This window comes from Osmerus mordax, chromosome 26 (assembly GCF_038355195.1).
Source record: "Osmerus mordax isolate fOsmMor3 chromosome 26, fOsmMor3.pri, whole genome shotgun sequence".
NCBI classification, from domain to species: domain Eukaryota; kingdom Metazoa; phylum Chordata; class Actinopteri; order Osmeriformes; family Osmeridae; genus Osmerus; species Osmerus mordax.
In genome coordinates this window covers 9,315,235-9,329,918 of record NC_090075.1, presented here as the reverse complement: position 1 = coordinate 9,329,918, position 14,684 = coordinate 9,315,235, and the positions used below count along the sequence as shown (strand labels likewise).

At 39.9% G+C, this 14,684-nt stretch overlaps 1 protein-coding gene across 1 annotated transcript in view; it reads left to right on the top strand.

Moving 5' to 3' along the window:
* The first annotated feature begins 5,358 nt into the window (after positions 1 to 5,358).
* tmem259 (transmembrane protein 259) overlaps positions 5,359 to 14,684 on the top strand; it is a 90,045-nt gene continuing 80,719 nt past the window's right edge. The window contains exon 1 of the mRNA XM_067230067.1: positions 5,359 to 6,252. Coding sequence (XP_067086168.1) covers positions 6,040 to 6,252 — 213 coding nt within the window. The 5' untranslated portion in view covers positions 5,359 to 6,039. The remainder of the gene's footprint in view (positions 6,253 to 14,684) is intronic.

Below are 14,684 nucleotides of genomic sequence, written 5' to 3'. Positions count from 1 at the left end.
GATAATACAATAGTTCTCAGCCATGCGGCTAAACCTGGACAATGTCTGCATACAGTATCTGTTAACATCCGATGAAACACAAAAATCAGTCTACAACATTTTCGGCATTTATAGGTGTCCAATAAAATAAATGTTTACACGTGGATATTTTATGCCAACAAATCGCCAAAATATGTACATTTACCTTTTAACACCCCAAAAAAAACAACACAAGTGCGTATCCGATTGACTGTCAACATGGATTCGCGCTTTGTGCCAGTTATTTCCCAACGTTCCTTGCTCTACAGGTGATGACGAAATTCTGACAGTGCCATCTGGTGGCGTTAAAGATCCTGTAAAGTGGAATTAAAAACGAGTTTCAAGTTCACCACACCACAGAATAATGTGTTATTAACTACCCATCCAAATTCTAATGAAAAAAAACACAGACAAGTATGTTAAATTAGGCTTTGAAATCGTAAGAAAATCAGCAGTCTTCTCTGTTCGAGACTGGGGGGGCGTGTCGCCTGAAGGAGCTGAAGCTCGGCCCCCCCTCTCAAGTAAGCTATCTACGACCCAGATAATGGACGCTACGTCAAGCCGAACAAAACAGTATAGAATTAGAATGTATTTGTTCAACGAGTGAAACATACAGATGCATATAAATGAAATATTCCCCTGAGCTGTAACACAGGAGTAAACATTTACAGCAGAGACAGCAGACAGTGAGCTCTCCAACTACTTCTAGCACATTAGCTACCTTTCACCAAAATACCATCATTCTACACCGAGTAGCCTAATATCAAGTTAGTGGTTTTCACTAATTATAGCAGATACCTCTGGAAAAGCTATGTAGTATAATTATAACAAGCACACAGAACTGAGTGATGAACTGCTGGCGGCGGTGGATGGTCCAGGTGCGACCGGAGGATGAACGGCCGGGGGGGTGTGATGCTCGGTACGGCTCCGCGCTGCACGAGAAGCCGTGTGTTGGTGAACCCCGTCTGTCTCTGGTCCATGTTAAAACTGTCCGCCGTGAAATGGTCAGTGGCGCAGAGGCGGCTGTTGGAGTTTATCCAAAGCTTTCCATGAGCGTGGCTCTTCACAAAATCTATCCACCTATTTTTCCTTTCATTATCAACAGGGAACTTAAATGGCGTTGCAGCGCAGCTGGAGTTCTTGCATCCAGGGAAGATGCAGTTGCGGGTGGTGGGAGACATCCTGAAGCTAGCTAGCTAGCTGATGTAAGCTACAATAACAGTACAGCAGGAGGAGCCATTCAATGATCTGACGTAGATGGGGCGAAATGACGTAGAGAGGGCATTTTTTGGCTCCGCCCATAAAAACCTGATCTGAAAACGGAAGAGAAACTGTTCTTCGGTTTAACTCCACATTTCAGTGTGACAAAGTTTTTGCGCTTTGCACATGCTTTCAGGAACTCATTTCACACGTATATAATGTACTTAGAAGCAAAACATGGAATTTACTTAATTTAACAGGATGTTTAATAAGTAAATACATTTTCCCACCTGGCTACATATACCGTATTTATTCTAATAAATGCCGCCCTAGAATAAACGTTGCACCAAAGAAAATATCTTAAAACGGTTATTTAATTGGTTAATTAAAGTATTTATTACAAATGTACTTCTGCACAGCTTTCTGTTTGAAAGCTAACGTGTATGAACGTTTCGGCATGCTGCTTAGATTTTTCTACACAATGTAGAACACTTGTATTTGAGACAGTTGTACTACCAACGCACACCAAATTGATAGCCAATGAGAAAGGGAGTTGCCGCACTCGTAGACAAAAAAAGAATAGACAAGGAGGTCAGCGGTAGTAAATGAAACCTGCGTTTTTAGCTGCATGATTCATTTGTCACAATGCCAGCAACGAAGTTGTCTATGGCTGCACTGCAGCTACAATTCACAAAATCTCTCTTACTAATTAATAATAAGACGAATAAACAGCGCCCTCGAATAAACGGTGCATCAAAAATTAATGTTATTTAATTAATGCTGCGGCGTTTATTCGCATAAATACGGTATATATAATTTTTCGGAAATCTCCCGACGGCCAGTCCGACCGTGTTGCTGCCTATAAGGTAATGTAATAAAATGTAAATAATAACTAGAGAGGATACAATTTCTGGGGCAACTGTAGGGTGTGCTTGCTTGCGTCGGTTGCACAGGGGTCTGTATATTTTATATAAAAATGCATCGGGCCTACTTATTATTTATAAAGATTACATAGATTTAAAAGCATCTTTTTTTTGCTGCTCATTTACAACTCAAAATACGAGTGAAGTGTAGAATGAAATATGATGTCTTCTCATTTCCCCTGCAAGAGGCAGCTGACGGGCTGAATCAAAACGAATACATTTGGCAGACCGGTGTAAAAATGGACCTAATCTCTATGACTTAAACGTCCTTTTAAGTTGTCCCTTCTCGTGATATTTTCAGGCATTTAGCCTACTCATATTGCATTCATTCATTAATAAAGAACCCCCTTTGAAGATTATTCTACGACTTTACCGGCAGAAGATAGAATCGCGATTCAAACAGTACCATCTGCTAACTGAAAATATGCCACCCAAAACGTAAATAAGCTTGACATTTATTTAGTGGAAAATCGCTCATTCATAAAAAGCTCAGTGGTAGCGATCATTGTCAGTAACAACGCAAAATGCGATATAGCCCTGTGTGGAGAAGCTGCCCCGGTAAATTGTACTACTACGGTACAGTACTAGACTACTGCTGTGTTCGTCTTGGTAGCGATTGCGTTGGTTGAATTGGATTTAACGTTCCGTTGTACGGTTTAAACTGAAATTAATTATTTTCATGAACAGATTGACAACGTTTAGGCTGTGGCAATGAAGTTCAGGTTAGTAGTTAGATAGACTTTTGATTTAAGTAAGGGGAGTGCCGAACATGTTCTGTCGCCGTTTGACTTCCTACAGCTGTGTAGATGTTTTTGTAGTGTGTCTCCCGTAAGCTACAGCGTTGCAGTGAGCTACACTGGTTTGAAACCACAGGTAATGGTAATTTCACCAACAAATCGTTTTCTAATGTCAGAATAAATCCTACAACGAAAATGTATATGTGAGGAATGTTTATTTTAACGATTGAAAACAGATAACGCTACATCATAGACCACTGTAGTATGTGTTGCCCGGGCAACACAGGCTAATGTCATGATGCTAATACTTCAGTGAAATAGTAGACTACTGTTTCCGAAAGTAGATGTACTTCCTTAATAATATCAGCTTATATTGTACATTACACATCACAATTGTGTGTCATATCACAAAGTAAAATGAGTAAATAGTTATCACCCTGGCCTCTTTTCTTGTGGCGTTTCTGCAGCTGCCTTGCAGTAAAGCTATAGTTAGCATAGCTATCCCCCAAGTTAACAGATGCTAAACGAATGTTCTGGCAAAGGTAGTCACGCGTGTTTTCGTGACGTTAGTGACGCAGTGACGTTCGTAACGTCAGTGACTGTGGCTAGCAAATTAGCCACCGTTAGCTTCACTTTTCGCCACAAAAACTTAACTGAAGCCTAAACCATGCAACGGAACGTAAATTCCAATAGAAGCAACTCAATCGCTACCAAGACGAAACTTTTGACACCTACGTTGTCTATGTAGGCCAAATATTGACTGAGTTTTAGGGGGGCAAAAAAATAAAATAATAATAATAATATATATGTGAGAGAACAAAGGTTGTGCTCTCGCCGAAGGCTTGAGCACACCCAATAAAGTAGCAGACATGCTAAAACACACCAGTAATCAATTGATATTCTGTGTTAATATACCAACAATAATTTTACTATAGAGAGCTACATGAACCACGTGATCGCTTGTTGGTGAGATCAAAGAGTGTCGCAACTCTTTTTCTATGTCTCTGGTTCAAGTCATCTGTATTTTCCCATTAAAAAAATGTGTCCAAACTTTTGACTGGTACTGTATATCACAAAAATTAAAGGTCCCATGACATGAAAATGTCACTTTGGGAGGTTATTTAACCCTAATGCTGCCTTCGGGTCACATGACCCAAAGGTTCATAACGAACCATCGTTGTGTTTACCCAATTTTACCCAATACAAAAACAAATAAAAATAATTTTATTTTAACCTTTGCAATGTGGGGGGTCTGAGACAGCCCAACGGTTAAAAGAAAATGCTTTACTTTGTTTTTGTATGCGGTAAAGTTGTCGCAATACGACGGTGGGTCACAACGACTGATGGGTCAAAATGACCCGAAGATAACACAAGGGTTAACATTAATATGAGTTCCCCTAGCCTACCTTTTGTCCCCCAGTGGCTAGAAATGTTGATAGGTGTAAACCAATCCCTAGGTATTCTTATCCGCCTTTGAGAAAATGAATGCTGAAACGCTCGGTTTTGAAAATGCTACTTTTATGACGTCATAAAAAAAGCATTGCCCGCACAGAGAATCTGGCACGCCCATGAGAAACTGAGCTACGACCGTGCGGGTGCGATATCTTTTTTTCCTTGAGAGACATCATGGCTTGCCTACGAACGAAGCACAAAAAAGTTGCTCAGTGTTTGGATGTACAAATGAAAACCAAAGACTTTTTTTAGTTTATTCATCTGAGCCTCTGAAGACTCAGTGTCTTCATTTTATTTTCTCTGGAAATTCGCTGACACAACTTCCCTAACTTTTGTATGTCTGCGCCAAACATTTCAGCGACGACTGTTTCCTCAACTTGGTCCAATACAAAGTTTGCCTTGCTGACCGTTATTAAAGTCTGGATCAATACCAACTGTCCTTGGTCCAGCTACAAACCATTACCATTTAAAGCTACAGACACAGAAACGGCACATCCTGAGGAAAGCTCATTGTGGGACTGCTCGGCCCGTGGCGAAAATCTGCTATCAATTTTTTTGGGGGGGAATTATATGACATTTTATCAAGAGCAATTCCTGAGGGGGACACCAAAATTACTGCTGTAACACACAGCCTACATTGTAATATGTTAAATGTATATTATTAACATTATTGAAATGTCCTTATGTTTACAGTGATTTATTGGGGGGGACAAATCATATTTTTCCCAGAATGGGGGGGTCGTGTGTCCCCCCGGGATTTTCGCCTATGCTCGTAGTGGCTGTAATTCTGCACCAAGGCTGAATTTTGTGAAAGAGACTTCAGATACAGTATTAGGGGGCCACTAAGGCCTATATAAAAGCATCCAAAAACAGCATGTCATGGGACCTTTAAAAACTAAGAAAGGCATGCTCTTATTCTGAAGGCGAATTCACTAAACCGGAAGTTCGATGTAATAGGCCAATTTCACGGTACTGCCATTTCACGACTAAAAGGAAGCTATTGGCAAAAACATACGGGTTCTGGAGTAGACCTAGAAGTTGAACTAATGATAAGCAATAGCTCTACAAAACTAGCTAGCTAACCGTCATGCTAATAAAGTGGGCTGATTAATGTAGGTCGGGTTACCGCTTTGTTCTTAGATGTCGTCCTGTACTGTAGTCCTTTAGTTTCTTTCGGGTGGCTTATCCAGCGTTTGTACAGGTTAGTCATTAACACGTTAAAATTCGGCCCAGTTGGTTGTTGATCTAGCTTGTAATGTAAAAAAATTATCTGCATATTAGGTATCTAACTATTAAACAACGGATAGTTGACTATCTTGCTCTATTGAATTTTGATCCATAGGTTACTGTGCCCCAACAGTTTTAGCTGGCAACATAACGTTTGCTTGTTTTTGCAGCTGAAGATGGATTGAAGCTACAGTAGCTAGCTCTATTAGTCTAAGCTTAAATAGCTAGCATGTGTATTCAGATAGATTGGGAGCATTGCAAACAATTGGCTAGCTAGCTAAAAAAGGCGTCCTTTTACCACCGTTACTGTACTTACAAACAAGAAGCAAACAAAGGTGTGATATATCTGGGATTGTTTTTGAGCCTATGCCACAAGCTACCAACCATTTTCGTGGAATTTTATGAAAAGTTAGTTTTGTTCTAACTGCGACCACAGTTGACTGTATAAGCATTACTTTCATCCTCCATAAAGTAACGAAAAAATGTCGGAAAACCAGGCTAACGTAAACAATAACATCCCACTAAATAACAACGGTGGGGTGAACAGGATGCGAAATCCTAACATCAACCAGAACCCACTGATCAATGTAAGAGACAGACTTTTTCACGCCCTCTTCTTCAAGATGGCAGTGACTTACGCCCGGCTGTTTCCACCGTCTTTCCGGAGAATCTTTGAGTTTTTCGTCCTTTTGAAGGTAAGATATTATCACGAATAATTAACTTAATTAATTTAATTCACACGTTATTAAAATCCTTAAATAATGCTCTTATGAGCCACAACATATATGTATCTATAGCTATCTATCTATGTAGATAGATACACACACTCACTGGCCACTGTATTAGGTACGCCTTTTCAATTGTTTGTCAACACAAGTAGCTGATCAGCCAATCACATGGCAGCAACTCAATGCATTTAGGCATGTAGACGTGGTCAAGACAACTTGCTGAAGTTCAAACGGAGCATCAGAATGAGGAAGGGGATTTTGAACGTGGCATGGTTGTTGGTGCCAGACGGGCTGGTCTGAGTATTTCAGAAACTGCTGATCTACTTGGATTTTCATGAACAACCATCTCTAGGGTTTACAGAGAATGGTCCAAAAAATAGAAAATATCCAGTGAGCGGCAGTTGTGTGGACGAAAATGACTTGTTGATGTCAGAGGAGAATGGGCAGACTGGTTTGAGATGATAGAAAGGCAACAGTAACTCAAATAACCACCAGTGTTTTCCACAGATTAGAACGCAATTTGTGGTGGGGGTGGGGGGGGTTGTTCAATGTCAGACGGGGGGTGGGGGTGGTTTTAGTCACCGAGTGTCCTTAACCTCCTGGGGTGGGGATAGGGCAATTAATTCAAATCCATATTTCTTAACCCTCGTGCTGCCTTCGGGTCACATGACCCAAAGGTTCATAACGAACCATCGTTGTGTTTACCCAATTTTACCCAATACAAAAACAAATAAAAATAATTTTCTTTTAACCTTCGCAATGTGGGGGGTCTGAGACAGCCCAACGGTTAAAAGAAAATGCTTCACTTTGTTTTTGTATGCGGTAAAGTTGTCGCAATACGACGGTGGTTCACAATGACTGATGGGAAATCTGAATTAAATCTTTAAAGTTTTCAAAGAAAGTTTTCCTGCATAAAATATGAGTACATACTCATATATTTTATGCAGGAAAACTTTCTTTGTTTGGACTTTGAGGAAGAGCATCAAGGACTCGTTTGACTGCTCGCCCAAGTGACTGTTTTGTTTTGTATGCACACACGGGAGACCCTGGTAGAGCTAAACTTTGATTTTTAAATCTCCTTTTCTCTGTCTCCTTTTTCTCTGTCTGTATTTTGCAAGAGCCCGCAGCCTTTCTTTCTCTTCATCGGTTAGCATCGGTTTCTGGCCCTTTCCTCTTTCTTTTCCTCTTTTCCTTTGTAGTTTTCGTCATTTTTTGACGCAAAGCATTGGACTTACCTTTTACCTATAAATTAAACAGTAAAGTCAATATAAACAATGCAATAACCTAGCATTTTTTGTGTATCAGTATGGTCTGGTAAGAACCCCATGGATAATGCCTACTGAAAATGAATCCTATTGAATAGCCATAATTCATAGGGCAAATTCTATTAAATAGCCATAATTCATAATAATTAGGAAGTTCTAAAAGTAGGCCTTTAACTCATAATGTCATGTAATATTTGCCTTGACCCATGTTATCTGAGAAAGGAATAGAATTGTCTCAGATCCTAATTTCAGGCTAGCTGTTACTGTCCGGCCAGGGTCCTCAGTAATTTATTTGGCCGTATTTGTATGTGTATCTAATGGCTGGTTAAGCACTGTAGGGAGTAGATTTTTTTTTGTCTCGTTCCAACGATTGGCACACCTGGGTGATGGCGTCGGATATTTTTTGTCATTTAGCACACGCCAGATGCGTTATGCGTTAGCATGTTAGATGTATTTCCAGTCACATACCCCAGTGACGTGCGGTGATGTCAGTAAGAGGCTAGGCACTTAAATGGGAAAATGTGTCCAAACTTTTCACTGGTAGCCTACTGTACATGAAGAATACAGGATCGAAGTGCGCAAGTGAGTTTTTCGCTTGTCATCCTTGGTGAACGGACAGTAAAAGCACTGCTTATTCTACACATTTTTTGGTATTTGATTAGGCGTAACTGCTACAGTCGTCATCGTAACGTCTAAACAATTGCAATAACACACATATTGCATATATAAATCACAAAAATAAACAGTAAAAATACAAATACAAGTTTATTAAATAAAATGATTTAATAAAAATATTTTTTGAATTTTGGCAGGGTAGGCAGTGCCAACCTACCCAGACTGCACGTCACTGCCAACAACTGCTGAACCACGCCGACACACAGTGCTCGTCTTATCCACCATTCTCTCGTCTGTACTACTGTAACTGAATGGGAATCCGAAGTTTTCCCAAACTTGCAATCTTAAAACGGCCGACGGGTCCTCTATCTCTCGTGGGTCGCCACCACTCGCCATACTCGTCCTTAGTGCTACAGATTAGATGTCCTGAAAGAACACGAGTATCTAACACTAGTTCCGCATTACATTAATTTGCATGTGAGTTTTATTTATTTTTATACCGTGTATTCTCTGTGTAATTTCATGCACCGAACCGTGACGCTCGTACCGTACGGTTCGGTACGAATACATGTACCGTTCCACCCCTACTCCTAGTAGGAAGTAAATACTATAAACAGAGCGGGGAACGAGGTTATGGCAAAGACAGTTACGGCAAGATAATTATGCCACTCGAAATTTCAGTGTCACTCGAGAAGATGTCAATCGTTGAAGATATGTTTATATCATGTTTGGTTTACCCTATAATCATCACTGAAATGTCCGTTTCACTGAAACACGTCGGTGAAAGGGGTTATAATAGCCATTATGCCGAAAAACACGATTGTCAGCTTTGCCTTTTCATTTGAGAACATTTAGCCTACATTGTGTTGTGAACAGTGTATTGTGAAAATTAACATTGTGTAGCATCCGTAACGTCACGCCCATAACACATCATTAAAGTTTTTAAAAGTAACAAAGGGGCAAGATTTGTTAATTAAACTAACCATTGGTATAAATAAGCTTTGCACAGAAACTTTGGATGTTGTAGCATCGGCACTGTTTGAATGTCATAAACTAATTCTACAAAACATTACGGAAGTGACTTGGCCATGGAACTGACTCATAAACAAGAGGCTTATGCAGTTAAGGAGGGAGGGGGGGCATTAGGATGGGGGGGGGGCATTAGGATGAAATTAAGAGAATAACATTAGTCATTTTAGTAAGTCAACATTTGTAATTTTAATACAAATCCAATACTTCATAGAAATGAAGAAATTAAATACAATTTAAATATATAATTTGGTCAGCTCAGCAGCGGTTGTTTTATCATCCGCTGTTGTTGTGTTCGGAGCAAAAAATGATGTTCAGGAAGAGTGCCCGGCAGAACTAGCAATTATCCTTGTGCCGTTGCCTAGCGCAGGCATGCCGCTATAAAGCCCCTTTCCCCCTACTACTCACGTCTATATTAATGCGGCAGAGCTTACAGAAGGCACGATATTGATCTTTGCTGCTCTTACGGTGTGTTTACACTGCAGCGACGCGATGCGAGCGACAACATGTTTTCCATTCATTTTCAATGGAGCCAGGCGAATCGCTTGCGTGGTACATTGTGGGTAGCGACGCGACGCGATCGAGTTGAGATTTTCTCAACTTTATGCAAATGAGGAGCGATTTTCGCTAGCGATGGCCAATGGCAGTGTTTTCTTGTTTCTCGTAACGTAGCAACCATGGTAAACATTTCTAGCTTTCAGTTTTTTAAGATGGAGAAACTAATCGCCTGTGTGGCTGCATATCCAGTCCTGTACGATACGTCTCTGTATTTGTACAAAGACATTAATAAAGAGGCCAGGCGCAGGTTTGCCGACGTTGTCGGTGCTCCTGGTGTTTTTTTTGTACTTTGTACTCTCGAACAAAGTTACGTTCCAGGGAGTTCCAGCCGGGCTACTACTATAAGCCCGGCTGGAACTCCCTGGTCGTATCGACAGATTAGCAGAGACTTTGAGTACTATAATAAAACGTTTTTACACATGTCAACGGGTATGTCTATTAAACAGTTTTGTATTTTGTATACAAGTTGTATTTTGATCGATGTTGCGAGTACGTAAACCCAAGTCTGCACACTTGGCCATGACAACTACAACAGTGACTTTAGAGAACTACAATTCTACATTAATCTGTTTGATACGCCCCCGCGCGTGGTGAACTGTGGGAAGGCGAGCGATTCGCGTCGCTGCAGTGTAAACGCACTGTTAGTGGCAAAGTGGAGTTCTGAACTCCACATAGGTTTGAAGGAGGTCTTTCTTTTTGGCATCTGAAAGCCTACGCGAGTGGTAAATTGTGACGGTGGGCAGGAAGGCTCAAAAAGGACAAAATGGTGAAAAGGAGGACACGCAACAGCGGTCCGGACAAAGGGCTGGAAAACCGGATTGTCTGGACGAGATCCGGACATCTGGTCACCCTAATGGTAAGGGTGACCTTTGCATTGAATTGCCCTATAATTTATCTGACCCAGTCTCTCTTCCCACTGCACAAACATCATTAAATCATAGTTCTGAAACATATTGCTGTTGTATCGCATGCTTTCTTTAAGCAATGGCTTTTTTTCTGTCCACTATTCCGTAAAGCCCAGCTCTGTGGAGTGTACGGCTTAAAAGTGGTCCTATGGACAGATACTCCAATCTCCGCAGTGGAGCTTTGCAGCTCCTTCAGGGTTATCTTTGGTTTCTTTGTTGCCTCTCTGATTAATGCCCTCCTTGCCTGGTCCGTGAGTTTTGGTGGGCGGCCCTCTCTTGCAAGGATTGTTGTGGTGCCATATTCTTTCCATTTTTTATAATGGCTTTAATGGTGCTCCGTGGGATATTTCAAGTTTTGGAATTTTTTTATAACCCAACCCTGATCTGTACTTCTCCACAACTTTGTCTGTGACCTGTTTGGAGAGCTCCTTGGTTTTCATAGTGCCGCTTGCTTGGTGGTGCCCCTTGCTTAGTGGTGTTGTAGACTCTGCGGCCTTTCAGAACAGGTGTATATATACTGAGATCATGTGACACTGATTCAGACACAGATTGCACACAGGTGGACTTTGTTTAACTAATTATGTGACCTCTGAAATTAATTGGTTGCACCAGATCTTATTTAGAGGCTTAATAGCAAAGGGGGTGAATACATATGCATGCACCACTTTTCCGTTATTTTATTTTTGTAATTTTTTAAACATGTTGTTTTTTTCATTTCACTTCACCAATTTGGACTATTATGTGTATGTCCATTACATGAAATCCAAATAAAAATCAATTTTAATTCCAGGTTGTAAGACAACAAAATAGGAAAAACGCCAAGGGGGGTCAATACTTTGGTGGATATTTGGTTAAAAGTGGTATTTTATATAGCCTGTTTAAGTAAGTAAGACTTTATTTATATAGCACATTTCATACAAGAATTGTAGCTCAAGGTGCTTTACATAAAATCAATAAAAACAATAATACAAGTGATAAACAATTCAAATAAAAATCCCAATAAGATCTCTGTTCAAGAGAAAAAACAACTTTAAACATGCATCTTAAAAGTAACATATACATTTGGTTCACCCCTGGTCTGTATATATAAAACCATACACTCTGTTAACAGATCCTTTCCCCAGGTCAAGAGTATGGGCCGTATTCTCTGTTAACAGATCCTTTGCCTCAGATCAAGAATACAGATTGTTTTACATATTTGTTTAAATACTTCACGCAACCAGAGTTCTTGTACGCTATCAGAGTTCGCCAACTCTGGCCTAGACTAAGTAAAAATAGCAAGTCAAATAATGACCCAAATCTACTAAACCAAGTTTCTACAATAATATAACTAATAAAAGTAGGAAAACCCTTTTGAGATAAAATTACTTAAATGCTTCGGTAAAAACGTAGGTTTTAAGCTGTCTTTTAAAAATGTCTAGTGTTTGCTACCCTAATATTTATGGGTAATTTGTTCCATATTTTTGGGGCGTAATTGACAAAGGCCGAATCACCAATCTTCTTGTGACTGCTTCTGGTGACCTCTAATAGGCCTGCATTTGATGGTCGCAGTGTTCTAGCTGGTGTGTAGTTTATAAGGGAGTTAGCAATGTAGCTAGGTCCTTGTCCGTGTAGAGCTTTGTATGTGAGGAAAAGGACCTTAAAGTCAATTCTGAAGGTAACAGGGAGCCAGTGTAAAGTAGCTAGGACAGGACTAATGTGTTCTCTCCTTTTAGTTTTGGTTAATAATCTAGTTGCAGAATTTTGAATGAGCTGTAGTCTTTCAGTGGTTTTCTTGGGAAGACCAGTGAAAAGTGCGTTACAGTAGTCCAGCCGGCTGGATATAAAAGCATGAATTAACTTCTCTGCATCATTTTGGTTTATGATTGGTCGTACCTTTGCTATATTCCTCAGGTGAAGAAAGCTGTTTTGGTCACTTTATTAATGTGAGACTTGAAATTCAAATCTGAGTCCAGGATTACACCAAGACTCGTCACCTCTGGTTTAAGACAGGGGGTTAAGCCTCCAAGATTCTTAATAAGCATCTCTCTTTTGGATTTGGGGCCACATAGTAGGACTTCGGTTTTGTCTTCATTTAATTTAAGAAAGTTATCATTCATCCATTTGTTTATTGCCAACAGGCAGTTGGTAATGGAATTGATGGCCATTGCATCGTTGGGTTCAGTGGATATATATAGTTGTGTGTCATCCTTATAGCTATGGAAATCTATGTTATGTTCTCTGATTATGTCGCAGAGTGGTAACATATAAAGAGAAAACCTAAGCAGCTTCCTTGAGCAACCCCGTAGCAGTTCTCATGTTTCTTGGACCTATGGTCACCTAAACTAACATAAAACTTCCTTCCTGTGATATATGATTTCACCCAGTTCAATACACTAGCCGTGAACCCAATAAGCTTTTCCAGTCCATTGATTAGGATGTCGTGATCAATTGTATCAAATGCTGCACTGAGATCTAACAGGATAAGGATAGAGACTTTATTTGCATCAGAGTTTAGTCTGAGGTCGCTAATTATTTTGGTGAGAGCAGTTTCAGTACTGTGATATTTCCTGAAACCTGACTGCGAGACAGGATGTTATTTTCTTCAAGAAAAGAATTTAATTGGACTAAAATTATATTTTCCAGTACTTTACTAATAAATGGAAGGTTTGATATTGGTCTGTAATTTGCAAGTAGACTGTTATCCAATTTGGGTTTCTTTAATAGGGGCTTTACAACAGCTGTTTTGAAGGCATCGGGGAAGACACCAGTTCTAAGGGATGTGTTTATAATCTCTAGCACCGGACCTGAGACACTATCAAACACTCGCTTAAAGAATGTTGTGGGTATAGGATCAATATCTGAGGTTGTGAAGTTAGATTCGTTGACAATTTTGGAAAGTTCACTAAGTGTGATACAGGTAAATGTGCTCATGGTTACGTTGCAGAATCTACTGATGTCAGTTTCGACCCCACTATTAATAATACTAGCTCTGATCAAAGTTATTTAGTTCTTGAAGAACAAAGCAAGCTCTTCACATTTAACTGCTGAGGATGGAGGTGGGGCAGGGACAGTGTTTAGCAGCTGGTCAATGGTGGAGAAAAGAACTCTGGAATTTCTGGCATTTTCTGTAATAATGTTGGAGAAATATTCTCTCCTTGCTAGACGGGTGGTTTTGTTATAGGTGGTTAGTGTATCTTTGTAGATATTGTAGTGGATAGTGATCTTTGTTTTCCTCCATTTTCTCTCTGTTGCACGGCATTTTCTTTTCGTTTCACAAACATTTTTATTTCTCAGCCATGGGGAGGTTCAGCTTGTGTACTTCTTTTTGGTTTTCAGTGGCGCAACAGAGTCTAACACGGATAATAGGGCATCATTGAGGTTCTCTACCATTTCATTCAGAGAGCAATCATGATTAGTCGGCTCATATAAGGCAAATTGTTCAGAAAATGTCATCATAGCTCTATCGTCTAAATATCTTCTATGGACTAAGAATTCTTTTTTGTTTTTTGTTAGGATAATTTCCACATTAAAAAGTATATAATGATGGTCTGAGAGGGGTAGATCAGTTATTGAAATATTATTGATATTTAGTCCAGTTGTTATCACTAGATCTAGTGTGTTTCCGTGCCGGTGTGTTGGGTCTGTTATGTGTTGAGTTAGATTGAAACTGTCGAGGAGATTTAAGAGCTCAATAGTTCTTGGGTCTGCTTTTTTATTTACTTGGATATTTAAGTCTCCGTTTAAAACTACTTTGTCATATCTAGTGACACATAGTGATAATAGTTCAGAGAATTCTTGTATGAATATTGGCGAGTGCTTGGGTGGCCGATATATAATAACAAAAAGTATTGATTCGGTTTTGAGCTCTATAGCAAGATATTCATATGATGTGAATTCACCTAGCTCAGTGATTTTGAACAACAGTTTAGAGGAGAAAATAGCTGCGACTCCTCCACCTTTTTTTGATTTCCTAGAAACTTGGTGAAAGTTGTAATCGGGCGGACACGCTTCTATCAAAGTTGGTGTTGCCGTGTCATTGTTTAGC